The sequence below is a fragment of the Ornithodoros turicata genome, chromosome 7, assembly GCF_037126465.1.
Source record: "Ornithodoros turicata isolate Travis chromosome 7, ASM3712646v1, whole genome shotgun sequence".
Lineage (NCBI taxonomy): Eukaryota > Metazoa > Arthropoda > Arachnida > Ixodida > Argasidae > Ornithodoros > Ornithodoros turicata.
In genome coordinates, this window is record NC_088207.1 from 30970865 (window position 1) to 30997763 (window position 26899).

Genomic DNA, 26899 nt, shown 5'->3' on the forward strand with positions numbered 1-26899 from the left:
ACATGGTAAGCCAATCGCCTGATTCCTTTGGGGGTGGCTGACACCACGTTTCTGATATCTGATTGACTGACAGCGATACGGAGTAGGAGTCGGAGCGCGTTTAGGATTTCCTATAGAACTCCTTAGCGTTTCAATTAGGGGGACCTATACTGATGAGGCTCGTGATGCCTCTACGGTACGACGTTATCACTTTCGGGCAATCTGGAGGAATTCAGACAAGGCCTGTTTAGCAGTTCTGAAACTCTCGAGTTCCAGGAATAAGTTCGCGGGTGCTACCGGGGAAGATGCTGATGTTTGTACAGCTGTTCGTATAAACAGAGGAACGTGCCTCTATTTTGTGACAAGCACAGACTTAAATAATGACGTTTACACTGTTAAAGTAAGACTCGTAATGTTCTTGGCCCGAACGCTGAGTAGAACAATTTCGCCCTCTCTTCACAGGTACTGACGTGTTCGATTTCATTGGATCAATGTAAACGCGTAGCTAATAATACGGATGGCAATCATAAGGCCGAAACTCATAAGGCGGAATTATTAGAACGCCGAAAATCAAAAGGCCGAAAAATCAAAACACCGAACAATCAAAAGGCCGGAAACCAGAATACCGAAAAAAAAAAACGAACAATCAGAAGGCCGAAAATTCAGAAAACCGAACTATCAGAAGGCCGAAAAGTCAGAAAACCGAATTATTGAAAGGCCGGAATATAAGGAACCCAGGATACGAAAACTTTTATTCCAACTGCGATAAAAAATTAGCTCTACAAATTAAGTAGGATAGACCTGTTGTGAATTAATACAGCAAATAAATTATTTCACCGAACTTCGCGTTAATAACGTACTTTCGATCACTTAGGGGAAAACAAAAAAGAAAAAGTAGACATATGAACCACTGTGTTATTGTATGTGTTTATTTTACACAATGGCAATAAGTTAAAATGAAAAATTGCGAGCTATGCGATGAGATTTCCCATTCTCATCCCATTTTCAGCAAGGGCTTCAACCTCGGTCATTCCTAAAACCACTTCCCTATCGTCAGCTCTGACTCAAACCTGCACCTAATTGTTCGGGCTTTCGATAAGTACGGTTAGTAGCCGAGTCAATGACCTGGGACAACTGATGACTATTCTGGAAGAAATCATATACCGTGCTCCTGTGTCAGGGGACAAGCGTGGTCATTATACAGTTCTTGAAATAGAACGGTACAGAAAGTTGCAGGCGAAGCAAAAAGAAAAAAAAAATCCTACAGATCTTGTCATAGATATCCTATGTAGGGGGTAAATTCACGATGGTCGTTAACTGGGTTTAAGTTATTTCAGTATAGCAAGCGATTCAGACGGTTGCTTGTTCAAATCACGTTCCGGTCACCAAATGTAGAGAAACACCATCTCCTCTACAATTCATTCAGTGGATGATACAAGTCATTCACTGGTATTCACCCACGAGGCACTTACATGTTGTAGATTTTTTTTTTTTTTTTTTTTTCTGAGCACCAAATGCTACGCATTCCAATTATTCGATTTCTGATACAAGAGCCAGGAAACTTTTTATAATCTTATGACAAGAACAGTCCCATTCAGGGTCTTCTGTCTCTTTGGCCTTTCCATTTTCGGCCTTTTGATTTTCTGCCTTATGATTTTTCGGCCTTCTGACAGTTCGGCGTTATGATTTTCGGCCTTTTGGCTTTCGGCCTTCTGATAGTTCGGCGTTATGATAGGCTTCCTAATAATACATTTGACATTGCCCTTGGCTTGGAAACGTCGGCCTTGATCTGGATCCTCCAATGTCAGTTATCACAAAGGGTCACAGCGGACATCGGTGGCCGGCTATGTTGCGTTGGCTATGTTGAATAGCAGATAAGGGAGCGAGGAGTAGCAGTGGTGTCTTATAGGGGCTGCCTGATGTTGAGCTTGCCACGGTCAAAATGAATCCTTGCACTCCTCGAATGCAGTTGACATTGTCTACAGATCATCAAGCAGTTCAATTGGTTATTCCGCTACAGTATGTGACAACATGTCATATGTAGGGTTGTCACCTGTTCGGATTTCACTCGAACGGTTCGGAAATTCAAGACTTGCGTTCAGTTTCCTGATGAAGGTGTAATCCGGACGCAAAATGTTCGGAAGTTGGCATACTCGGAGTAAAAACCATACGACTTCAGTTTCTCGTTTGCGTTACTGTCATCAAAGAGCCACATGAACACACTGTGCACCAGAATTGCGGAATGGGGTATCTCATTCCGTCCCAATTCCATTCCGAGGAATGGAGATTTGTGGTAATTCCACTCCTTTCAATTCCTCCGAATGAAAAGGTATGATCAATTTCCACTCCTGGAATGGCTTGGCAACCCAATCCCATTCCGTTAATTCCCTGAAGAAAAGAAAAGGACCGGTAACCGTACTGGCAAGTCCAGCAGTGCTAGAGGAGATTGACTTTACCAAGCACGGAAAAAGCACAAAGGCAAGGTTAGTTCACTCCTGACTGCGTGTAGGTGCGGTGCAAGCAGGGCAGAAACCAGCACGTTGAAACCAAAACTGCCACCGGGACACCCAGACCATTCCATTCCATTCCGAGCCCAGCTTTCATGACACAGAAATTTGATACGGCCCCTCACAATCCACTTCATCCAATCCAAGACAGATGGGAAAATGGAGGGAGGTATGGCAGGGCCCAACAGTAACAGCTCCCCATAGAACCAACGGTTTGATATAAGCAGCAAACTCGAATGAAAAATATAAATTTAAGCATTTGGAAAAGGTTGCAGATCAGACGAAGTAGACTAGTGCTATGTATTCTATGTCCTACTGGTGTGCCTTAAAAAGCTTGTAAAACCCAGTGTAGTAAAGCTTCCTCTGAACAAAACTCGCTGCTTTTTGACCGCTTTCAAAGGAGGAACCTACTGCACATAGAGGAAAATACTTTATATATATATATATATATATATATATATATATATATCGCTGTGATGCTGGGGAGCTTCGCGCGCGTTGAGGGGGATCGTCTTTTATCGCTATAGTAGCGACAACCCCACCCCCACCCCCTCGGTGTTCGGTATTTGGTGGCAACGAGAAAGTTGGCAACCCTAGCCATATGCTGCATCAAAGTATGGTGCAAAGTCATCGAACGTCCTCCATATGAATCAGTCCCTTCGGAACCCGGCGCAAGAGTAGCATTCCATACAAAAATTAGCAGTAATATATGACCAGACTTTCAAGGTTATGTAGCTGCATTGGAATGTTCACGCTTGTTTCTGACCTTCTCTCTCTCTTCCTTCTTTTTAATGTGAAAGATATTGGAAAGCGGCCAGTTTACTACGCCAATTGCATGGGGATCCCCGGAGAAGCAGCATAAGCGACGGTGGTGCTGCTAACTCAGTTCTGTCGTCTCTTCCCAGAGCAAAACAAGTAAGTCTGCAACATGGGATGTCGGCAATACTGGTCCGAGACTGGACTAATATTGGACCAGTATGTTAGACTAATATTGCCAATAGCCAGCCATTATTGGACCAATATTGTGTGCTGCTTGGGCAGGGAGGGTAGAGGAGCTCTTATACCAAGATTGCCTCTAATCGCGGCGAAGCATCCTTTTAATGCGGGTGAACTTCATCTTTTCCCAGAAGCACCTCGACATTGGCGTCACTCTACAGGAAACATTATTTGGTTGACCATACTCGACATGAGGGCATTTTGGAGTCATTTCGGCAATTTCCCAGGTCTACTTGAAAAACGTCCAACTCCTATAGGGTTTTACCTTTTCTGTGAAACTACACTCCTCCTCAAAGGGGACAACAAAGGGAGTACAGACCATATACAAATTGTCTTGAAAGGGTAGCTAGTTGCAACGCAGACAGCAACATGGGACGCAAGCGAAAGCTGCTTTTGTAACCAGTTTGTTGGAGGTACTCGTTACTGTAACTAAGCTACATCATCATCATTAAATAATAATGTTGTTGGAATACAATTCCTGGTGCTAACAGGATTATGTTCCCAATGAGGACGGTGCCCAGAAGAACAGTCTCTGTTCGAAATATCGGCGGCTTCTGTCCTGAGGCAACTCCCTTCCTATGTTCCCAAGATCAAGATCAAGATTTTCTGTATCATGCAGGCCTGCTCCTGCCATGCCTTAACAAGGCTGCAGTACGTGTAAATAAATAAAATTCTGTTTTGGTCGTACATTAGGAGACTTAGATGACGTTCATAATAGCGAGGAGCTATGTCTTTATAATGACAGAGGGCACCGTGTACCAAGGTTAAAACTTGGCGCGGTTGTACGAAATGTGCGTAGAAGACAACTCATGAACCTAAACTTTCAATTGCTGCTTTGTGCTCCGTTGAAGAATCTTATTACGAGATCGAAATCATCAAACAGTGCCTCGCTAAAGAAGCGCATAAAGGTAGGCTTTTTGCCAAAGCAAATACCTGTGTAGTTATCGTATAAATAAGACTGTTTGCATCAAACGTCTTGCGCCGCCCGTTGTGAGATCAAGATTAATTACTAATTCGAGATCCAGATTAGATCGAGATTAATTATCGAAAGGTCAAGTACTATAGAGACAATGTGGCAAGTAACTTAAAAGTAACTCGTTACTTTTAGAAAGCAGCTTAGGTACCTCAAGTTCATTTTCATTACCTGTAACTTCGTTAACTGGTAACCAGTTCCTTTTGTCGAGTTTATCCTCAACTCTGCTTGTTACTATGTCAAGGAATCACCGGGTTTCGAGATGATCGCGTCGCAATCAATTTGACATTTGTCGTTCCCTGCTTTAATATTGCAGGATGCCGGTACAAGCCGCTTCTTCGCTCGGTCTTGTAGTAACCCTGAGCTGCCTGTTCAGTTTGCTGACGGCGACCGTTCAACTTCCTCCAGATGAATACTACGACAGAGATAACAAGGAAGTCGACTACGATTTTGTCGTGGGTAAGTCTTACTTTAAAGCCCTGCTCTGCAGAAAAGTAAGTTTAAAGGGGTCAAAAAATTTGTCAGGAGAAGTAGAAATTAGGACCAGAGGCCCCGCATATTTTTCGAAGGTACCACCGTACCAGTACAGCGCGCAATCCTGGTGCGACGCTACGTCTCTGCGCATGAGAGAAAGAAAAGGTTGGAGAAAGCACGTGACAAAGCGTCTGACCACTCTGAAAGCAGTAATACGCGACGACAGTATACGTCTATGCGCATGAGAGAAAGAAAAGGTTGTTGTTGTTGTTGTTGTTGTTGGTGGTGGTGGTGGTGGTGGTGGTGATAGGGCTTGCCGTTGTCGGCCTCACGTATGTGGGCAACAAGGTTGGAGAAATTACGTGACAAAGTATCTGTCCACTGAGAAAGCAACAATACAGCGGTATCATAAACCGCTATTAAGCCGTTCTCACGCTGATGTGAAAATGAGAGAATGAGGGAAACACTGACGCTCATGGCTCATGGCAGAGCGTCGCACGTTCAAGACACGCCTTCACGCTACGCTGAAGCTTAGGGGAAATGGAGCTTGCAGGTGCCCACTAGGGGGACCACATGGCTCCAGACACCAGTGCCGTGTATGCCAAAGGGAGTCTGGCCATTAATGGGACCTGCCTATACCTGAGGCTCCACCCACTTTATGAGGTATGTAGCCAGGTCGATATCTATCTAGCCAGGTCGATGAGGTATCTAGACAGGTCGAAATACAGTTGTCTATTGTTACATCCATCCAGTACTTATACTTCACCCTTATTTACTAGGCGCTACCATTTTGGAGAAAATTGATTGATTTGGATTGAAATGGATATCACTGGTGACAGACCAAAACAACGGATTTTGCGCCCACTTTTATCAACGCCATCTGCACGGAGAGATGCATGTTGGGAAGGCGCAGAATTGCAGAAATGGTTGCTGGCAGAAGTGATTGGCCAGGATGGCGGTACAATCGCTTCTTCGTAGCAGACGACAGCCGGTATGAAGTTTTATATCACGTAATGTAAGTACATTGAATCAAAAAGGAGCAAAGGTGTATGTATAAATAAAATGCAATTATATAATGCAAAATCCTACGTATAAGGGTCGTCCTTCTTGCTATTTTCCTGGTATCACGATCTTAACTAGGCCTAACGTTAGCGACGAAACATCCCATTTTCACGTAAATAATGATGGCGGAGCGAAAGTTGAAGCTGTTTTTGCACATGCGTACATGAGGATATATACTCACAGTATGAAATTAAAGTAGTCTGTCAAAATTTTGTCACGAAATCTCCGCTTCGCCGTTCCAAGCACCATCCTCCATTTTGGAGAAAATTTGGTGTCATGGCAGCTCCCATGGAAAACGGTAACCAATGAAATGCGCCTAAGTTTGATTGACAGGTCGAGCCTCTTTTTTAGGCTCCTCCTAATGGCAAGACTCCCTTTGGCATACACGGCACTGCCAGACACCATCCACTTAGATGCCCACATACGTGAGGCCGACAACGGCAAGCCCTTTCACCATCACCACCACCACCACCACTTAGATGAAGAAGAAAAAGAAAGGGGGCCTTGGCAGACGAACCACAAAACTATGCTAAAAAAGATGAAGCAACGTGGACCTCACGCGCAGTTGTTGACCTCCAATGTGACAGTTCTACGTGCACCAGGGGAAAGGGAATTCACGAAAGGCTGACCTATTTGCATAACGTATAAGGGGGCATTCCCAGACGGGTGGGCCACAACACTATGGTGAAAAAGATGAAGCAACGTAGTATTGGTAGTATGTCGTGGTGGTGGTAGTGATGATGGAACAGCTCGCCGTAGTCGACCCCCCTTAAAGGCCCAACCGCATGAGGCGTTTTTCGAGCGGCAGAACGCCGAACTTTTCTCAGCGGCAAGCGATGCTGTCGAAAAACGCCCAAAGCTAACCGCATGCAGCGTTTCTACAACGGCGGATGGACGGCGTCCCATGCGAAAGCTTCCATACTCTCTCAAGGAAAGAAACTCCACATAACTTGATAAACACTTTTATTACAAGTGAAAAGTCTCAAACACATGTGCTTTGGAATGATGACATATTATAACGAGCAAGATACTGCAGCAATGCGCACTCACAGAGCCATTTGTTGCGAATGCCGGTCCCGCTGTTCACAAGGCACCCAAATACGCTATGCAAGTAGGCAGCCCCTTAGCTTTTCCCTTTCCCCCTGGTGCCTGGTTCCCCTGGTGGTTTTTATCTTTCCTTTTCCTTTCTCTTTCTTTTTTTTTCTGCCAATAAATCCCCCCTTTCCCCTCGTGCACGTAGAACGGTCTCATTGGATCGCTCTCAAACAAGGTACCACAACAACTGCACGTGAAGCCCACGTTGCTTCATCTTTTTCACCATAGTGTTGTGGCCCGCCTGCGAGTTCCCCGTTATTGCTGCTTTTTGAGTGGACAGTCGCTTTGTCACGTGCTTTCTCCAACTTTTTCTTTCTCTCACGCGCAGAGACATTTGAGTGGTGCTCCACGTTCAGGAACACCAGTGCCGTGTATGCCAAAGGGAGTCTGGCCATTAGGTGGAACCTAAAAAAGGGGCTCGACCTGTCGATCAAACTTAGGCGCATTTCACTGGTTACCGTTCTCCATCGGAGCTGCCATGACACCGAATTTTCTCCAAGATGGAGGATGGTGCTTGGAACGGCAGATTTCGTGACAAAAAATGTTCACAGACTGCTGTAATTTCATACTGTGAGTATATATCCTCATGTACGCATCTTCAAAATCAGCTTCAACTTTCGCTCCGGCATCATTATTTACTCGAAAATGGGATGTTTCGTCGCTAACGTTAGGCCTAGTTAAGACCGTGATACAAAGAAAATAGCAAGAAGGACGACCAGGATTTTGCATTATATAATTGCACTGTGTACAACTTTGCTCATTTTTGATTCGATCTATGTACATTACGGGATTTAAAACTTCATACGGGCAGTCGTCTGCTACAAAGAAGCGGTCGTACCGCTCTCCTGGCCAATCACTTCTGTCAGCAACCATTTCTGCAATTCTGAGCCTTCCCAACATGCCTCTCTCCATGCTGATGGCGTTGATAAAAGTGGACGCAAAATCCGTCATGTTGGTCTGTCACCAGTGATATCCGTTTCAATCCGAATCTACCAAGTTTCTCCAAAATGGTGGCACCCAGTAAATAAGGGTGAGGTATAAGTACTGGATGGATGTAATAGAAAACTGTATTTCGACCTGTGATTGGCTAGATACCTCAAAAAGTGGGTGGAGCCTCAGGTATAGGCAGGTCCCATTAATGGCCAGACTCCCTTTGGCATACACGGCACTGAGGAACACGCGTAGAAATGCGGGGTAGTTGGTAACTGTACATAATGATAAACGGAACGCAGCCAGGGACACGGACGAGGAAGTGCACAAACGAACTGCTGACTCTCAACTAACAGAAGTTTCGTTGCAACACACATTTAAATACAAAAACAAGACACAAGAAATGTGACAACACCTTATCACAACAGCAAAACAGAAAAACTAGCAGCTCAACACATGATGGTTGCGACCCGGGCACGTTCCAAGATATTCCATTTCGGCTGATAAGAGTGACAATGACGGTGTGCTAACACAGTGATCTTCCTCCGACGTTGTGATTAAGAAGGTCTCCAGAATTTCCCGAGCAACGCGCGTTTTGAACCCACCCTATATTGTAGTATTATTCAATAGCGGGGAGCACCCACAGGTCTTGCAGTGAAGAGCCAGGTGTCCTGATGGAGTGGTGCTCCGGACCAACGCCCTATGTTCGTTCAGTCTAGTGTTAATGCAGCGCCCAGTCTGGCCTATGTAAACCCTCCCGCATGTTAACGGAATGCGATATACCACATTCTGCCGGCGTTCAACCGAGGCATTCTTGCGCGAAATCTGGCAGCCCCTTTTTGTAGGAGAACCATTCACCTTACCACAAAGAGTTATTAACTTAACTGGCGCTGAGAGGACCACAGGTACGCTATGTCTCTCTCCCACTTTCTTTCAGGTTGTGTGACATAGTGTGTACATACGGTATGGACACCGGTCGACCAGGTAACCTATCGTGCTTCTTCTTGGCCACACCTTTTACCTTAGCCAAGAGTGTTTCAGAAATCTCATACAGCATTCCTACTGGGTAACCCCCTTCGCATAGCTTCATCACTTGTGCTGCAAAACTGCCATCTACATGGTGTTCGCATGACCTGTCCAAAGCAGCCCCAAGGGACGCTGAGGCGATGGTCCTTTTTACAACTTTTGAGTGGCACGAGTCGAAGGGCACAACTGCCTGTTTAGACCTGGGACAGTATGTCCAGCATACATGATAGGGAGATATCGTTAAGCGTAGGTCGAGGAACTGTAGGCAGGCTGCTCTAGGCATCTCAAATGTAAACCTCGTGCCCCTTGAAAGCAACCTAAAGACATCTAAGAAATCATTCTCAGAGATTTGCGGTGAACAACAATCATTCTGCCAGTACAAAATCAAAAAATCATCGACATACCTAAAAATGCGGTATCTGCATCTGCCCTCAAGTGCACCACTCACCAATGTGTCAAAATCAGCCAAGAAAATTTGGCAAACAATGGGAGAAACTCTGGACCCAATTGGGGTGCCACCTTTTTGCACCAACATTCTGTCATCTTCCTTGATGATAGCGGAAGACAGGTAAGTCCGTAGTAAATCAATGAACGCTGTCACAGGTATGCCCGCATTATTTTGAAACCGGACAGGGTCAGACCGCTCAATGGCATCTTGCACAGATGAAATCAGGGCATTTTGCGGAATCGAATAAAAGAGGTCCTCAACGTCTATAGAAAACATATTCACGTTAACATTGACCTCGTTCTGCAAGAACTCGATAACCGGCAGCGAGTTATCAATAGCAAAGGGGTCCCGAACGTCGAGCTGCCTGAGCTGCTGCAGAAGAAAGGTGCTCACACCCCGTTGCCAAGTGCCTCTTTCCGAAACAATTGCTCTAAAAGGCACTCCTTCCTTGTGTGTCTTCGCAGTATAGAAAACTTCCAAAAAATGTTTTGACGAAGACTTCACACGGCGACACAAGTTGTCCAGGTTGTTGTCCCTGCACAATTCGAGCACAGCCTTATAAGTGTCCCTAGCTTCCCGTTGTGTAGCAGGGCGAAAATTCTTTATGATTGTTATTCACCGCAAATCTCTGAGAATGATTTCTTAGATGTCTTTAGGTTGCATTCAAGGGGCATGAAGTTTACATTTGAGATGCCTATAGAGCAGCCTGCCTACAGTTTCTTGACCTACGCTTAACGATATCTCCCTATCATGTATGCTGGACATACTGTCCCAGGTCTAAGAAGGCAGTTCTGCCCTTCGACTCGTGCCACTCAAAAGTTGTAAAAAGGACCATCGCCTCAGCGTCCCTTGGGGCTGCTTTGGACAGGTCATGCGAACACCATGTAGATGGCAGTTTTGCAGCACAAGTGATGAAGCTATGCGAAGGGGGTTACCCAGTAGGAACGCTGTATGAGATCTCTGAAACACTCTTGGCTAAGGTAAAAGGTGTGGCCAAGAAGAAGCACGATAGGTTACCTGGTCGACCGGTGTCCATACCGTATGTACACGCTATGTCACACAACTTGAAAAAAAGTGGGAGAGAGACATAGCGTACCTGTGGTCCTCTCAGCGCCAGTTAAGTTAATAACTCTTTGTGGTAAGGTGACTGATTCTCCTACAAAAAAAAGGGGCTGCCAGATTTCGCACAAGAATGCCTCGGTTGAATGCTGGCAGAATGTGGTATATCGCATTTCGTTAACATGCAGGAGGGTTTACATAGGCCAGACTGGGCGCTGCATTAACACTAGACTGAACGAACATAGGGCGTTGGTCCGGAGCACCACTCCATCAGGACACCTGGCTCTTCACTGCAAGACCTGTGGGTGCTCCCCGCTATTGAATAATAATACAATAGAGGGTGGGTTCAAAACGCGCGTTGCTCGGGAAGTTCTGAAGACCTTAGTCGCAACGTCAGAGGAAGATCACTGTGTTAGCACACCGTCATTGTCACTCTTATCAGCCGAAGTGGAATATCTTGGAACGTGCCCGGGTCGCAACCATCATGTGTTGAGCAGCCAGTTTTTTCTGTTCTGATAAGGTGTTGTCACATTCCTTGTGTCTTGTTTTTGTATTTAAATGTGTGTTGCAAGTAAACTGCTGTTAGTTGAGAGTCATTAGTTCGTTTGTGCACTTCCGCGTCCGTGTCCCTGGCTGTGTTCAGTTTATCATTATGTACTGAGGAACACCATCGGGCTTGGATGAAGATAGCTTCAACACTCTAACCCTTGACAACCAACATCCGTAGAAGATAATGTTACGCTTTTGGTGGGACACAGAAGGCGTTGTGCACTACGAATTGATGCCCAGGAACGTAACCATCACTGCTCACATTTATACTGTCAACTACTCAAACGTACGTCTTGTGGCCGCAATTCAAGAAAGAAGACCAGGCAGACAGCACCAAGTGCTGCTGCAGCACGATAATGCGCGTCCGCAGGGATGGGCAGTATTTAAATACTGTCTTAATGTATTTATATTTTGTATTTAAATACTTTCATCATAAAGTATTTATAGGCAGTATTTAAATACATGAAAACATGTAGTATTTTGTATTTATATTTAAATACCCGAAAAGTGTATTTATGCCCATCCCTGGCGTCCGCACACCGCTAACATGACAAGAGCTTGGTTGGGAGGTTATTCCACAACCGGCCGTATATTCGGTCGACCTTGCTCCTTCAGATTCCCACCTTTTTCGCTCTCTCTGTCTTTCTAACAGCTTTCAAGGAAACTCCTTTGAGAATGACCTGCAAACTTAGCTTGATTACCTTTTTTTTACCTAAGCCAGTAGATTTCTTCAAGCGGAGAACCGAAAAATTGCCCCTGCATTGGCAGACAGTTATAGATAATGCAGGAGAATATGTACCGATTAATTTGTGTGCTTTGTTCATATCAAATTAAAGTCAAATAAAAGTCTGTCATATAAAAGGTTTTGTAAAATAAAAACTATTCACCCTTTCACTGTTTACAAACAGCAGGCACATACCGGAAGTTTTTTCTAGGGTTCCCAGCGTCAGTCGCTGCATGAGGCGCCACGCAGTGAAAGGGTTTGACTGAAATGAGTGACACGGCGTGGCGCCACATGTAGCCGCTGACGCTGGGTACCCTACACAGCTTCCGGTATGTGCCTGCTAAACAGCGAAAGGGTGAATATTTGGCGCACCTATTCCGGGTCTGAAGCAGCGCAGTCGACCGGTCGCCTTGTTCTAGCGGCGTAGCAGACGATTCTCGGCAGCCAATGAAGGGGCTCGGACGATCGACGTCACAGCACACTAGAATGAGCTGAAAGAAATCGTGCGCACTCTTGCAAACAAATTTTCTTTGGAATTCGCGCGCTTCCCAAAGGAAATATTTTGCGTGACGGTTTCTGAATGTATGGTATATTCAAATCACGCGGTAAAAAAATATGTATTCGAAGTGTCTTCCGTGCTCCATGCTATCTGCCATGTTGATAACGCCAAGCTGTGTCCCTTCGTAAAATGACTCTGTAAACCTGCGTCGTCCTTCTGAAGATTGTCTCCTCCAGCTGCGGGTGTCTTCTGTTGGCTTGTGGATGAAGAATACACTTCACAGCGAGAAGTGCATGTGAAGGAAATTCAAGTTCGCTCACAGTTTCTCCACGTGGAATTTACGTGGTCGCTTTTTACTGTATACACACTTGCGTGCAAATAGAATGGCTTCTTCGACATTTGTAATCAAGCAGGAGAGATATTTTTTAATCTATTGATATCGTAGAAATATGCACAGAGAGAGAGACACTTCCGCCTTAAGTAAAACTTTAAATGCAAAGGGGCAAGGGCAGAGGCGAGCTGGCACGTGCTAACTAAACAAACCCGAGACTGGGAACAGGGGTGACATACAACGTACTCTCAAAAGAGCAACCCATGTACCCAAGGCCTTGTCTTTATTAGATCAAACATCCAGAAACCACGTAAGGACGGTGGAACGGCGATTCACGCTGACTGACACGTGTATTTTCTTTTTACAGTTGGAGGTGGCTCGGCAGGCTGCGTGGTGGCCAACAGGCTCTCTGCTAACCCAAATGTTTCGGTGCTGTTGATTGAAGCAGGCCATGCAGAAGACACCACTTCCGAAGTACCTTTGCTGTCTTCCCTGCAAGTCTTAGGTCCGAACGCCTGGAAGTCGAGGACCGTGCCGCAGGCCAATGCTTGCTACGCGTACAAGGAAAATGTGTGTATTCGTGTAATTCGGTTTGAAGTGGGCATGCATTGGTAAGCAGTCGATTCGACATCGCCCTTAAAGGAGCATGGAAAGACCCGAAAAACAATTTGTGAGGAGCGGGCATTAGGATTACAAACCCTGGGATACATATTCGCACAAAGGTGGCAGTAGCCTTCATTGGCAAAGTTCTGGTTTCGTTCTTTAGCGCTTTTAGCAAGATGACGCGCTTACGTTGCGTAGCGATGACTTAAATGGTTTGTGAAACCACTTCCAAACTATTGAAGAAACGACGTTGTAAATATTTAATTATGTGAACTAAACATGCACATCATAACGTTATATTGCTAAATACGAAGCTACTGCTCTCCGAAGGGCTCGCTGGGCGATCTCCTCTGTCGCTCTCAACTCTTAACCTCCTCGCCCGTTTTCGGAGTGAAGTTTCATAGTGGAGAAAGGAAGTGCATACATTTCCGTTTCCACGATTGTAAAAGGGAGCAGGCCACCAAAGAACCTGGAAGAACCGCCTTTGGTAGCTTCTGGAACTTCGCTAAGCTTGCACTATACAGGGCGCTCGTGTGTGTTATCAGGACAGATTTTTTTTATATAAAACGGCTATTAGAGCAACGTGAATTTCGTTTGTGCAGTTGAGTTCTACGGCCTCTCGAAGAAAGTATGCAACTACAAGACGACTAATTACCTAAAATTCATTAACTAGCTCTTTAATTAGGTTATTTCGTGCAAAAGCGAGATAGCAGAATGAGAGACTATCGTTGAAAGCCATTCCACGTTTAAAAAATCCCGAAATACGCACGTACGTCAAAATATCAATCCCCGAATTTTGATACGTAAATGAGCCGAAACCGAAACCGTTGCGACTGGGAACGCGGAGAGTACCGCGCTCATTTCACGTCAGGGGGCCACGTGATTCGGAGCGATGGAGACGAGGCTTTCCACAGGCGCCATGAAGGGAGTGTGCGTCGCGTTTTGCGCCCGCATTGGCTGCAACAACAGTTACTATCACTATCATAATATAGATTACGTTTTGCGTACCCGCCCCGCTCGCACACTCCTACGATGGTGGTCCGCTCGGAATGTCTCGTATAGGTGCCGATCTGTTGACCAGATAAACAGCTTTCCGGCCCAAATAAGCCTCCGGCGGCAAAGGTGCATGCGCTTCTCAGTCGCGCTTTTTCAGTTTCGGCTCATTTGCATACCGATGCGATGGACATTTCACTGCACGCGCTTTCTTCTGGACTTTTAAAATATAGGATGGCTTTCAACGAAGATCGTCTCCTGTTCTGCTATCCCGCCTTTGCCTAAAAATTCCTTAATTAAAGAGTTAATTAATGAATTTAATTGGTCATCTTGTAGTTGCATACTTTCTTCGAGAGGATGTCAGCCTGGCCGTAGAACTCAACTGCAAAAACGAAATGTCCCGATTAAAAAAAAAAAACGGTATAAAACGTCACTTCCCCTTTGTCTGTGGACCTCTCGCAGATATGTGCGGCGGCGCTGTCGGCAGTGGCTTCAAAAATTCGTAGTTTTAAAAACCCAACAATTAGAAAACCGTTCGAACGAGGGATGTGAGACTTTGCGTGTCGAATCCATGAACTACAACTTACGAAATGGAGCCATACATTTAATGGGTTGCAAGTGGTTTCTCAACCCTTTAAACACAGCTTACCGCTCGCAACCATGACCTTCAAACGTAATCAATATGAAGCCTGGGGAAAGCAGAAGCGATCTCCTGCTAGATAGAAGCCATCAGCAACTGCGTGCAGTAGAACACAGTTAACATTTACCCAGACATGGACATTTCATTCGGTTTATGTGCCCTTTCAGAGATGCTTCGCAGCCATTGGGCGAGTTCTCGGAGGAGGAAGCGTCATCAACGGTATGCTTCTCGTGCGTGGCAACAGACACGACTTCGACAACTGGGAAGCCAATGGAGCAACAGGGTGGTCCTATGACGACGTGCTTCCGCATTTCAAAGCCATCGAACGATTTAGCATTCCCGAATATCACAACACAGGTGAGACCAGCCTCTGCGTGATGGTGCTAAAATGTACTCGACACCAGTGATTTATCCATGCGGTTTCAGCTTTAGACATGTCGGTAATGATATGTTAAGCTGCAATGACGTAACCAAAAAAATGACCCCCCCCCCCTTAGCCAAATTTTTTCCAACACCCCTCCATGCTTCGGATTATGGATAAATAGGGAGTGACTTTTTCGGGTTAAATACCCTTCTCAGATTCGGGGGGTAAAAATCGGGCGCTATTTTTTTAATCTGTAATTTGAGGAGAAATCGGGCGATAATTGTGCCTTCGGGTGTTATCGGGTGTTTGTTTCTCCTCTTATCTATTAAGTCATTTACTAATCTATCTTTTTGTGTGTGTGTTTTTTGTTGTTTTTGCGGGATCCTGACCTTGCAGCGGTAATCCCCGAGGACATCGACAGTGTTGACACACATGGGTGTATTGCTGGGAACGTAAGTGACCCATTCTTACATGTGTTACACGTGGCGACCTCTGTTCGGCTCCAGTGGAAACGTCACTTGAGGATTTCATAGCGAGTGGAATTCGGGAGAAATCGGGTTTAACCCGAATTGGTCGGAGGTCAGTTCGGGGGGGAATAATCGGGCGGAATCGGGTTTAACCCGAAAAAGTCACTCCCTATGGATAAACCACTGCTCGACACGCGACGACATATTATGAAACATTCTTTCAATGTCTAATGACAAAGAATCAGAAGCGAAGGTAGAAATGTAGAAAATCTAGAGGACCGGTGGGAAATGTTAAGGGAACAGCCTCAGGACGAGAGGTCATCGTGCACCGCATAATGCGCTGAGAGCTGACCGTCATTCAGAATGATACCGTTTTCTTAAGGATTACGTGTTAAAACGTTCTTGGTCATTACATGTCAACAGCATGCGTGGATCGGAAAAAATCCAACTGGGCTTTTGTTTTTGTTTTTATTTTGACGTATACTTATACCGAAGAACCTTTTATCTCTAACCCTTTGAATATCATGCCAATGATGAGGACGATGCCCAGAAGTGGCACAGCCTCTGTTCGAAATATCGGTGATGAGGACGGTGCCGGGATGCTCGGTGATGATGGACTGGCTTCCCTTGGTGTAACCGAAGAAAGCGCGGCGGCTGCTCCTCAACGCTCCCAAGTTTTGATACAATAAAAGGCACCCTTGCTTTCTTCCAAGACCCTCAGGGCAGCGACAAGGATGCCGCCTTTGACAACGCCTCTGGGGGACAGCGGCTGCTCCATGGTCAGCTGCCCATTCAGGCATTGCTGACGAATTTATACCGTACAATACCAGTAGTCACAAAACAACCATACGCACGCTGAGAAACCTAAGCTCCCTTATCGGAACACCTGAAAGTTGTATTTAACGTGTGGCTACCAGGGGCGTTCGATAGGTTATAAGTAGACGTGTGCGCGGATAGCCTTCGCAATATCCGCATTCGCACCGCATCCGCGCTTGCAGTATCCGCACCCGCACCCGCAACCGTGCAATTTTAGAGGTGTGCATCCACATCCTCATCCGCAAAAGCAAATCTATATCCGCAACCGCAACCGCGCGGTTTCTGGGTTTATCCGCGGTAATGAAGGTCATGTCTTCGGTGGAAAGAAACGTGCGCTAGAAGGGTACTACATGGAAACAGATCATTTTTTATTTTTTTTTTGCATACAGATCGACTGTTGAGAAACAGTACGTCATCTACCTTGTCTGGCTTTAGACAAGTCCTCCTTTCCTGGAGGACTTGTCCAATTGCGTCAATGTAGTGGCTGTTTCCTGTAGTCCGCAAAACTGAATCGACGGAATGCCATTGGGAGTCAATTGTTTGTAGCATACGCAACTTGCTGTTCCACCTGGTGCTGACGTCCCCCTTCAAAGACTTCGGGAGAAGGTACTGCTGTCCCGACCGCTTGAAGTAAGTAGGCATCTCCCGACAAGCGGCAATAACAGCGCTAACCTCATACATTTCAGCTGCGGTCTGCTTCAGTGCAGTCTCAACAACCGTGTGGAGGACATGGGCGGAACAATGCAAGCGATCGTATTGTCTGAGGGCGGCAATAACATTTGCTCATCGATCACTAACGAAAACAATTCTGTCCGAAACTGGGTGTAGCCCATAATTTCGAAGAATATCTAAAAGGGAGGTCTTGTTCTCAGCCGTCTTCTTATCGAATTCGAACGGCGCGACGCAGAGAACGCGGCTTTGTAAGCCCCATTCAAAAGTGAAATGCACTGTAACACCTAAGTACGCCATTTTTTTTAAGTCATCGGTCCAAATGTCAAGGGTGACAGCTCCACCGCTGTTGCTGAATATTTCATGCAGCTTCAGATTCAAAGAGAGTTGCTCCTGAGCAGAGATTTCTTTGATAGAACGAGGAACCGTGGTGCGATGTGGTATCGCTTGTTTTACATCCACCGAGCCGTATTTCGCTCCCACATCTACTAGGTACTGTGCTAATGTAAGAAATCCATTGCCCGAGATCACATTAAAAGGTCTGAAATCTTCAGCTACAAAGCGCACAACGCGTTTCAGTATCTCGTCACTGGCTGCACCAGGAAGCGTGTTTGATGTTCTCCTCGGCGTAAGGTATTTCCTGATACCCTCTTTCTGGCCACGGCAAACATGCTTCAGAAAGTTCGATGTTCCAACCTTACGTCCCACAAATCTGCGAACAGACTTACAGCGAACAAGCGACCATCATTTGGGATCCTCGTCCCATTCTCGTCTGCGACATGGCAAAACAGTTTCCACATGGGCGATTTGAGGTCAGTTTCTGGTACAAGAGTGTATATTCCACGTTGAAGCTCAGCTTCGATGTCTTCCAGTGCAGTTTTCTGCGACATGGCGTTGATGGAACCTGCTGGCACCCGTTGTAAACAATCTGAAACTATCAGGAACGCGCGTTTACATCACTGCGAGATCAGCGTGCGGGATGCGGAAGCGGCGCCATCTAGGACACGTCTCCTGAAGCGCTTGCGGGTACGCGGATATCCGCGCCATCCGCACCGCTGGCGCGGTTCTGCCCGCATTTTATCCGCGCGGGTTTCGGTCCCCTAAGTTTTTATCCGCAAAACGAGGTTTCGCGCGTATATCCGCACGGATACGCGGGTATAACCGCATCCGCGCACACCTCTAGTTATAGGCCTAGGGATTGTGCCATACAGTGTACCTCTGCTGGCAAAAGCGAATATCATAGACGGTAGCAATGCCTATCGGTATGCATCTCTCTCCTGCAGAATACCACAGTTCAGATGGTGAGCTGCCAGAGAATTTCGCACCGTGGCACAGTGAACTTAGCGAAGCTTTCCTGCAAGGCATGAAGGAACAGGGCTTCAACGAGATCGACTTTAACGGTGCCAATCAGACAGGTAAACCCTTGTTGCTGATAGCTCAACTTAGCCATGTCTCTAGAGTACCACAGTATGCTGCCTGCAGAAGAGTGCACATGTATCTGTATTATCGTATCTCATTATTCAGGTCATTCGTTCACCCACTTCAACCAGGAAAATAACAGACGAATGAGTTCCAGTAAAGTGTTTATTCGGCCTGTTATTCAAGACAGACCTAACCTAAGCGTAACTCTCGGAAGTGTAGCGACAAAGGTAAGGTTCTTCCTTCCGAATTTCGTTTTCAGCCTACCAGAAATGTCACGCTTTTTCTAGATAGAGTTCGAAGAACTTCGGGCAGTGGGCGTCCATTACACTAAGAAGGGAGCTGCCCATTACGCGAGAGCTAGGCGTGAAGTGATTTTGTGCGCAGGTGCTATCGCAACGCCGCAGCTCCTCATGCTTTCAGGAGTAGGACCCAAGACCGAACTGGACCGACTAAAGGTGCAACGTCTTCATTCATGCTTTTACGTTCCACGTTGTGTGCATATAGAGTGTAATAAGGTTAAAATCCGGGCGGGTTGGTGTTACATTCTAAGATCGATAAAAAACAAGTGCAAGGGGAAAAAACACTAGTGAACTTTTTTTAATAAGTGTGCCACGAGGGAACGAGTAGTGTAGACAGTTGTGATGCAGTTCATAACAACGGAACTTGTCTTGCTGTATAAACCTCTACCCGAGAAACGTCATCATGACCGAAACAGATCGGAAGGGGAGAGCTGCGTTCCACGAATGGACGCTTGTTCGCTCCCTCCTATTGAAAGAAAAGTAGGACCGAAGTTCGCATCCCTTTCAGGGATCATCGTAATCACCTCAAGACCGTGGTTTTCGGGCGCGACCTTGTTCGACTCTACCAAACCGGTGGCGCTGTCTAACACTATGACGTCATTTGTTCACAAACAGGGAGAAGTCTATTTTGTCTGTGGCTTTAGAGTTCAGACCTATACTCTTAAAGCAGACCACCGTATATAGCACGCCCCCTAGCCAGCCCTCCTCCGAATGGCATCGTCCTCTCTCCTGAATTGTAGAAACTGGAGGCGTACTCCTTTTTTGTGACACTTATGCAGACCTTAAAAGGGTAGAAAATCCAGCGAATCGGTAAGGAAATGTGAAGCGTAGTGCCTCAGGACGACAGCCGCCGATATTTCGAACAATGACTCTTCTTCTTTTAAGAGACTGTTCTTCTCCCCAGAAGAAGAACAGCCTCTGTTCGAAATATCGGCGGCTCTCGCCCTGAGGCACGTCCCTTCACATTATGAAGATTTTAGTTGTCATAAAGAGGCATAAGCAACGCGCTTCCCACAGATGTGGTTTAAAATGTGGTAGTGCCACTTGAACTGCATGCCAAGTCTGTACCGCATAGCACCGTTAGACACTGTATGGACAACCGATACGATGCTACGTGCAATTCTTGTGCGATTTATCAGCCCCCTGTAGCGCTGATGAAAGCAAAAGAATTCTGTCTACCTTCACGGGATTGTTGAAATTTCCACTTTTCGACCCTGTAGCACCGTGTAGTCCTGTTCTGTCAAAGCCACTTGTGTATTCGTGCTGTGGATACGCTATTGAATGTCGTAAACTAACTTTAATCCCTTCTCAGATTCCAACGGTCGTCAACCTCCCGGTTGGTGAGAACCTTCAAGACCATGTTGGAGTTGGAGGCGTATCAGCGACGATGGAGAGGAACGCTGGAATTAATCCCAATGATCCGACAATGCTCGTGGATTACCTATTATTCGGATCAGGCAAGTCTTCGAAACTGTTGTAAAGAACATTTTCTTATGCTTTGCACTTTTTATCAAAAAATTGAAGGACGATTAATGTAATTAATGCGGCGTAAATGCGTTAGCATTCAGCTGACCCACCCACTACTACTATACACCTCTATCCACCCCTAACTATCACTAACTGTTACTAACTACACAGCCACAGCAGCGGCGCAAACCTTCTTCCACACCGGCGGCATATTTTGAAACGCTGCCTTCGCTCTTCCTGCGTCTCGTTCGCCCGCTTTCGGCGCTGGAACGATTAGAAGAGATTTAGCAGATTGGAAGGTCTTTACGATAACGGTTTCCAAAATACGGTACGCCAAGCACCCGATTCCTTTGAAGTGGCTGGCATTACGTTGCTGAGTTTCCTTATGCGTGTATTTGTTTGTTCCCTGGAAAGCTCCCGACGTGCTAAAACTTCCCCTTTTACCCCCCCACCTTTTAATTCCCCTGCCCAGCACGCAGCTGCCACATCTCTCGCGCCGCTTTCCCTTTTCACGCCTGCGCGCGCACCTGTCACTCTCCGTTTTCCTCCTCTCTGGCGCTGAGAGGAGAGGGGTTTTTTCTTCCACACACACGGCAATCTCCTGAAAGCAAAAAAAGAAGAAAAAAAACTCTCACAGGGCAGATGATCTGCGCGGTGCCGGAGTAACGGAATTGGTGTACCGCGGACTTAGCAGACGACACCGTGGGCCCTATTGTCTGCTACGGAATATTATGCGGTGAAGTTCTCTTTTAAATGCCAGAGCATTTCTTTAACGCATGGTTGGGCCCAATGGGGCCGTTGGGGCCTCGGTGTATCCGCGTCGCGTCACGCTGCTCGGAGAGGTTCCTTTGTCGCAGGGCAGGTTCAGGAGGAGGATTTAGAGGGATTAGAAGGATTAAAAGATATCTATCAGATTGGAAGGTCTTTACGACAACGGTTCCGAAAACATGATAAGCCAACCACCTTATTCCTTTGAAGTGGCTGACATCACGATGGTAATCTTGGACTTCACAGCCTCCGTTATCGTATAGATTTCGTACAGCGCTTCCGATGTGCACTTCTTATTGATTCCTTATTGTCGCCACGAAGCACTCTGTGGCTATGAGCAGCGTACAGACGAGGACAGATGTTGAGAGGAGGACAGGGGTCTGGTGTGCGTCCTGGGCCGACTTCAGGGGGGAACTGTGCCGACATTCGTCTGGAAAATCTGTCGGAAAACCTTAGGCAACAGAGCCAGTGGTAGGATTCGAACCCATCACCTCCTAATCTTTCGCACGGCCTTGGCCACCACCAACGAGCGGACGCTTTGATCCACACGGCTATGCCGCTGGAGCCTCAGTGTCTGCACAGCGCCTCTCCCGTGATGTCGTTCACGTCGTCTGGCAACACGGACAGCGCGGAGTTAAAGCGTAGGCGGAGCATTCGCGCAAGTAAAGAGCATCGTGGTATGGTATAGAGCAGTAGCCTCACTAGGGGAGTGCCGGGGGTGAGGTCCGGATGACGTGACGGAAGGGGGTGACGTGCTGCACCAGTACTACCACTTTCTCCCGTTCTCTGAGGCACGATGACGCCAATACCAACAGGAGGCGCCCTCCGCGAAAACGCGATCTTTTTTTTTTCTTTTTGAGTGTGATGTGATATGGCTATTTATCGTGTATCGGGATGATGCAAAGGGCTCCCGCACCGGGCGACTCCTGCCCTACTGGCACCCTAGGAACGCCACTGGTATAGGGCTAGCAAATGTACCACCATTGCTGCGGGAGATGCAGATGGACGAGGAACGTAAGCGGCGTAGGGCCGATAATGCCGGGAAGCGCAGTGCGACAAAGCGTGCAGCCATTAAGGCCCGTTCCGACATACAGCGCTTTGCTCCACAGCGCTGCTCCACAGCGCTGCACCACAGCACTGCAAAACAGCGCTGTATTTCCACTGTGGGGTTCGCACTTGCAGCGCTTGTCCCAGCGCTGTACTTGGTGATCTCACGTGATCGTACGTGATCGTACCGACTCGTGAACGCGGCGCCGCGTTCTCATTGGTTCAGGGAGCCTATCGCTGGGAGACCGCGATGGCAAAGTTCACCGAAGCTCAACTTCGCCAAGCGCTGTTTTCCATCGAGTCGCTGCCAGGAGAGGAGGGAAAAACAGCGCTGTTTTCCAGTGCTCTGGAGCAAAGCGCTGTATGTCGGAACGGGCCTTTACACTCGGCCAGATGTGCAGAAATGCGCACTCCAAAGGGTATACAGTGACATTAACGAGAAGTGAACGCGATTGCAGACGAAACCCGTTTCTGCAGGGCCATGACAACCCACGGTCGGATTTGCCGTTGGACCGCACGCAAATCATGTACGGTCACAGCGCGAGTACCGCCCTTCCCCGTCTGCTGCACTGCTATCACATTTCGTACCCGCTTGGCAGTGCGCCAAGGAGCACAATGATTTTTTTAGAGTATATGCCCAATTGGTGACAAATTTTCCTACAACAATATTGTAACCGCTGTCTTGAACAGGTCCACTGACGGTAGGCATGGGCGTCGAAAATGTGGCGTTCATGAATACTCCATTGGCCCCACAAGAGCAAGACTATCCTGATGCTCAAGTGTTACTCATGTCCGTAGCGGCTCCAACAGTGGGAGCGTCTCTGAAAGCCGCAGGCATGAAGCAAGAGGTAAACAAGTTGTAATAACGAATAATATAATGGTGTATCCATCTATAGTTGTTCACTGTCACGCTAATCCATGTAGTTAGTGTTCCTCAAACAAGGCTTGATCGTATCCACCACAACTTTGGCAAGTCACGCCAGAAAAGTGCACTTCATTTATTTAGTCATAACATGCATTGCCCATCACCGGTCCCTTGGCAAGTCATGTTTAGCGAGGTACATTTTATTTTTGTTATTTTTACCCCACTTAATGTGTATGCCCCGTCACTATGACAACGTTCTTTCGTCGGCGTCCCACGCGGCAGTACGGAGAAAAAGAGCCCCGAGATGAAAGTCACGCCGCCTCTTCCCAGAATACGGAATGAGGGAACGCACATTTCCTATCCCAGCAGTAACTTTGTCCTTTTCCTAGGCCGGTTTCACACTAACGTTAGAGACTTTTAGTACATCGTACGCTATCACCTTTGCGTACGTAAGGGATAGCGTACAATGTACTGAAACTCTTTTTCGTCCGTGTTTGTCACGGAGGCAAAACAGACCGATTGGAACCTACGAGACGCGATTGCGGTAGAGTATCGCCCCTAGTGATGGAACTCCCCAACCGTAATCATTAAAATAAAATTTTTGTTGTCTATTTCAGGTGGTCGACAAATATATGAAGCCACATCAAGACGAATACGGATTCTCGTTGCTTCCTCTGGTCCTGAGACCACTTTCAAGAGGCCGCGTTACTCTGAACAGCACCAATCCCTTTGACTATCCTGTTGTGGACCCCGGTTACTTGTCACATCCTGCAGACGTACAACAGATAGTGGAAGGTGAGCGTAAAACTGTAATGCACATAACTGAGGAGCGAGACACTGATGGACAAAGTGGACACCAGTGGGTGAAAACAAGGGAACCATTAACGTAACAACGATGGGGAGACTCTCAAGGTCCGTTCTTGACGTCTAAACCGGGGACGTGAATCAGCAAGAGCACATAGGTACTCAAGAAATATGAATTGAGGCATTTAGCAACATCCCTGCGAACGTTCCAAGTGCACCATTATCTACGGATACACGTTGACGTATTCCGCCTGACCTTCTGTGCCTCCAGCAGCACTTGCGTACAACGAACTAATAGCCGGCTGTTGCGGTTGCCCCTCCCAGAGTGACGGGAGACGACCAAGGTTACCGAGCTGAAGACTTTATTTGACGACGTGAAGACGCGACTGACGTCCAAGAACTGCGTCCAGAGATTTTCGAAGGCTCTCAACGAACTGGCCCTCGTGATGCCCAATCTTCGATTCCACCACGCTCGCGAGCCCGATGACGTTTCTTCCACACGAGAGTCGTTGACGATAGAGCTGCTGAGTTGATGGTAGCGGCAGAAGATGACGAAACGTAACACGGCATAAGGTGTCCCGCTTCGGTTTCTGCAACCATTTCCGACTTGATGACTGCAGATTTGCAGCTTCTCTTCCTTTCTCGTTGCTTAACGCAAGCGAGTTCTCTCGGCCCCCTATGGAAAGGGACGCCGCCGCTTATACCCGCAGGGGAGAAGCCGCGTGTGGATTGGCACGAAATGGTAGAAGTACCGTCCTGCAGTGTGTGAAGCTGACTAGGCGTAGACACCTCTTGCGTTCTTACAGCAGCAACGTTCCAACCCGTTCGTTTCCGTTTTCATTACAGACGTCTTGTTCAGGTCAACCACCTATCCATGTGCATATTTTACATCTGTACTCTTCTTTGGAATCGGTCTCAGAGTGCTACATTTCTCCGTGTCTCATTTCTTCCCTTGCAGCAACCAAAGTAGCCCTGAAGATCCTGGACACGCAACCGATGCAGGCACTTGGCGTGAAGCGATGGAATATATCGATGCCAGGTTGCGAAAACCTGGAGCAGTGGAGCGATGGCTACATCGCATGTCTCGGGAAGCATATGACACAATTTTCTATGCACTACTCCTCCACATGCCCAATGGGGAATGACACGAATGCCGTTGTGGACGCCAGACTGAGGTAAGCAGATACTCGTAGACAGCCACTTGTACAGTGTCAATATATTAAATGGTACTCTACGATACAGAGTAAGAGGTGGCGTGAAGAATCTTCGAGTTGTCGACTGCTCCATCATGCCGACTATCGTCTCCGGAAATACCAATTTTCCTGCAATGATGATCGGCGACAAAGGAGCTGCGATGGTACTACAGGACAACGGAATTAGTGTTGACTGAGCGAATTTTATGAATTTATGGCCACGACCTACTAGATTATAACGACCACGTCATAGGCACCCCTTCCTATAGCGCCGCATTTGGAAGCTAGCGGTGGCGCCACTCATCGGCCCGGTTATTTCTTCCTCAACTTCTACAATACTTTCTACTTCAGCTTACCTTAGTATTTTCGTACAAGCGGTGGATGTCCCACGGAAGATGTTTCATTCTAAAGTTGATTATCATCATCATTCTACTCGATTTCATGGGAGCTGTTGCTGTCGTCAACTACGGTAGTCGTACGTCCGCTTCTGCGCGTCCAAAATTCAAGTTTCAATTGTCCAATCATGATTTAGATCTCGCGTGCCGATGAGTAGCGCCCCTAGCGGATCTTGCGGACGGGCTCTTCATAGGCGTGGCCGATTATGATATGGTCGATATAATCTAGTGGGTCGTGTTTATGGCCAATAATATAAGCGAACACTTTTTAAATGAAACTGTTTCTCATATATCAATGTTGTCGCACCAAGTAAAAGTTAAGCTATCTCTACTCGGAACGAACGCTTGCGCTGCTGTATAGTACACCCTTAGAGAGACTTTCCTGTGAAGGAACAGCTTACTACAAAACATACCAAACATATACCCATCACATGTGCGCCTCATGTCACCGCATTTGCTGTCATTAACCAGCTGAAAGCAAAACGTTATACCGATAGACATAAAAAACGGTTCTTTACACTACTGTGAACCTGCATTGACAGTCTCACAGCGAGGAGGGTAATAGAAGCTGAGAAAATAGGCACCGCGAATGCCGAAACTCACGCGGCTCTGATGTCACAGCCTTCGCCTCCGTCTGGGAGGGAGCTCACGAGAAGTCACATGCTTACGGCCGCCAATGGGGATGTACCCACCTCTGACCTCTGACGTATGCGACTTGCTTGGGAGTGTGTTCGGGGGCTTGTATCTCGCAAAGTACGACATGTAGAATTTTTTTCGGTCTTCTGACGTGCAGTACAATGGGTTCATAATGTAATGAACCATGTCCATGAAAGTCCCCTTTAAGGGGACGGTCGCACCCGGAATCCCATCTATGAAACAGACACCACTGTGTTCGGTATAGGCTATTTTCGTGACGTCACCACCTCAGCATGACGTCACACCCTAAACAGGATGGGGGAAAGGGCGAAACTCAGGGGAGAAAGCCGCCGTCCAGACGCCCGCACGGCCGCGGTATCCCTTTCCCCAAAGCCGTGTTTTGACTTAGTGTAGAAAATTGCGTTTTCGCTTTTTTCCAGCAAGGGATTTCCGGTATATTCTCAACATCCGGCGTCCGCTCTTGTCATGTATTCCATCGAATAGCAGTCAAATAACGCCTCCATTTATTTTCCTTTTGCGCTACAACACAATTGGAGGAGGTACGCCAAAAAGCAGCAAACGCTGCTTGACTATGGCAACACCCCTTGCATTTGGCGTCCGCAGCAGAAAGTCAAAGAATTGCATTAAGTTTCAGCACCGTACAATGGTAAAAAAGAAGACCTGATGCTAACAGAGATATATACAGTGGTTACAACACGTTATACAGTAGTATGCAACGCAACATATATGACGGAAACACGGAACAAAAACCTCTTTGTAGAACTCAGAACATATCGCG

General features: G+C 46.9%; 2 protein-coding genes across 2 annotated transcripts in view; one reads left to right on the forward strand and one right to left on the reverse strand.

Annotated features, from left to right (window-relative positions):
- Nucleotides 1–26899, reverse strand: part of LOC135400797 (acetylcholinesterase-1-like) — a 45240-nt gene that overhangs the window by 14716 nt on the left and 3625 nt on the right. The window lies entirely within an intron of this gene.
- On the forward strand, nt 3315–26766 carry LOC135400798 (glucose dehydrogenase [FAD, quinone]-like). The gene is made up of 12 exons (XM_064632715.1): nt 3315–3401; nt 4772–4914; nt 13020–13222; nt 15056–15245; nt 18488–18619; nt 18729–18853; nt 18914–19081; nt 20238–20382; nt 22898–23055; nt 23690–23867; nt 24835–25051; nt 25119–26766. The coding sequence occupies exons 2-12, from the start codon at nt 4773–4775 to the stop codon at nt 25264–25266; spliced, it is 1806 nt and encodes a 601-aa protein (XP_064488785.1). The 5' UTR covers nt 3315–3401; nt 4772; the 3' UTR covers nt 25267–26766.

Coding starts and splice junctions, on each gene's coding strand:
- LOC135400798 (XM_064632715.1), top strand. CDS start 4,773: ATGCCGGTACAAGCCGCTTCTTCGCTCGGTCTTGTAGTAACCCTGAGC. Junction 20,383..22,897: donor TTACCTATTATTCGGATCAG/GCAAGTCTTCGA, acceptor TGTCTTGAACAG/GTCCACTGACGGTAGGCATG. Junction 23,056..23,689: donor CCGCAGGCATGAAGCAAGAG/GTAAACAAGTTG, acceptor TGTCTATTTCAG/GTGGTCGACAAATATATGAA.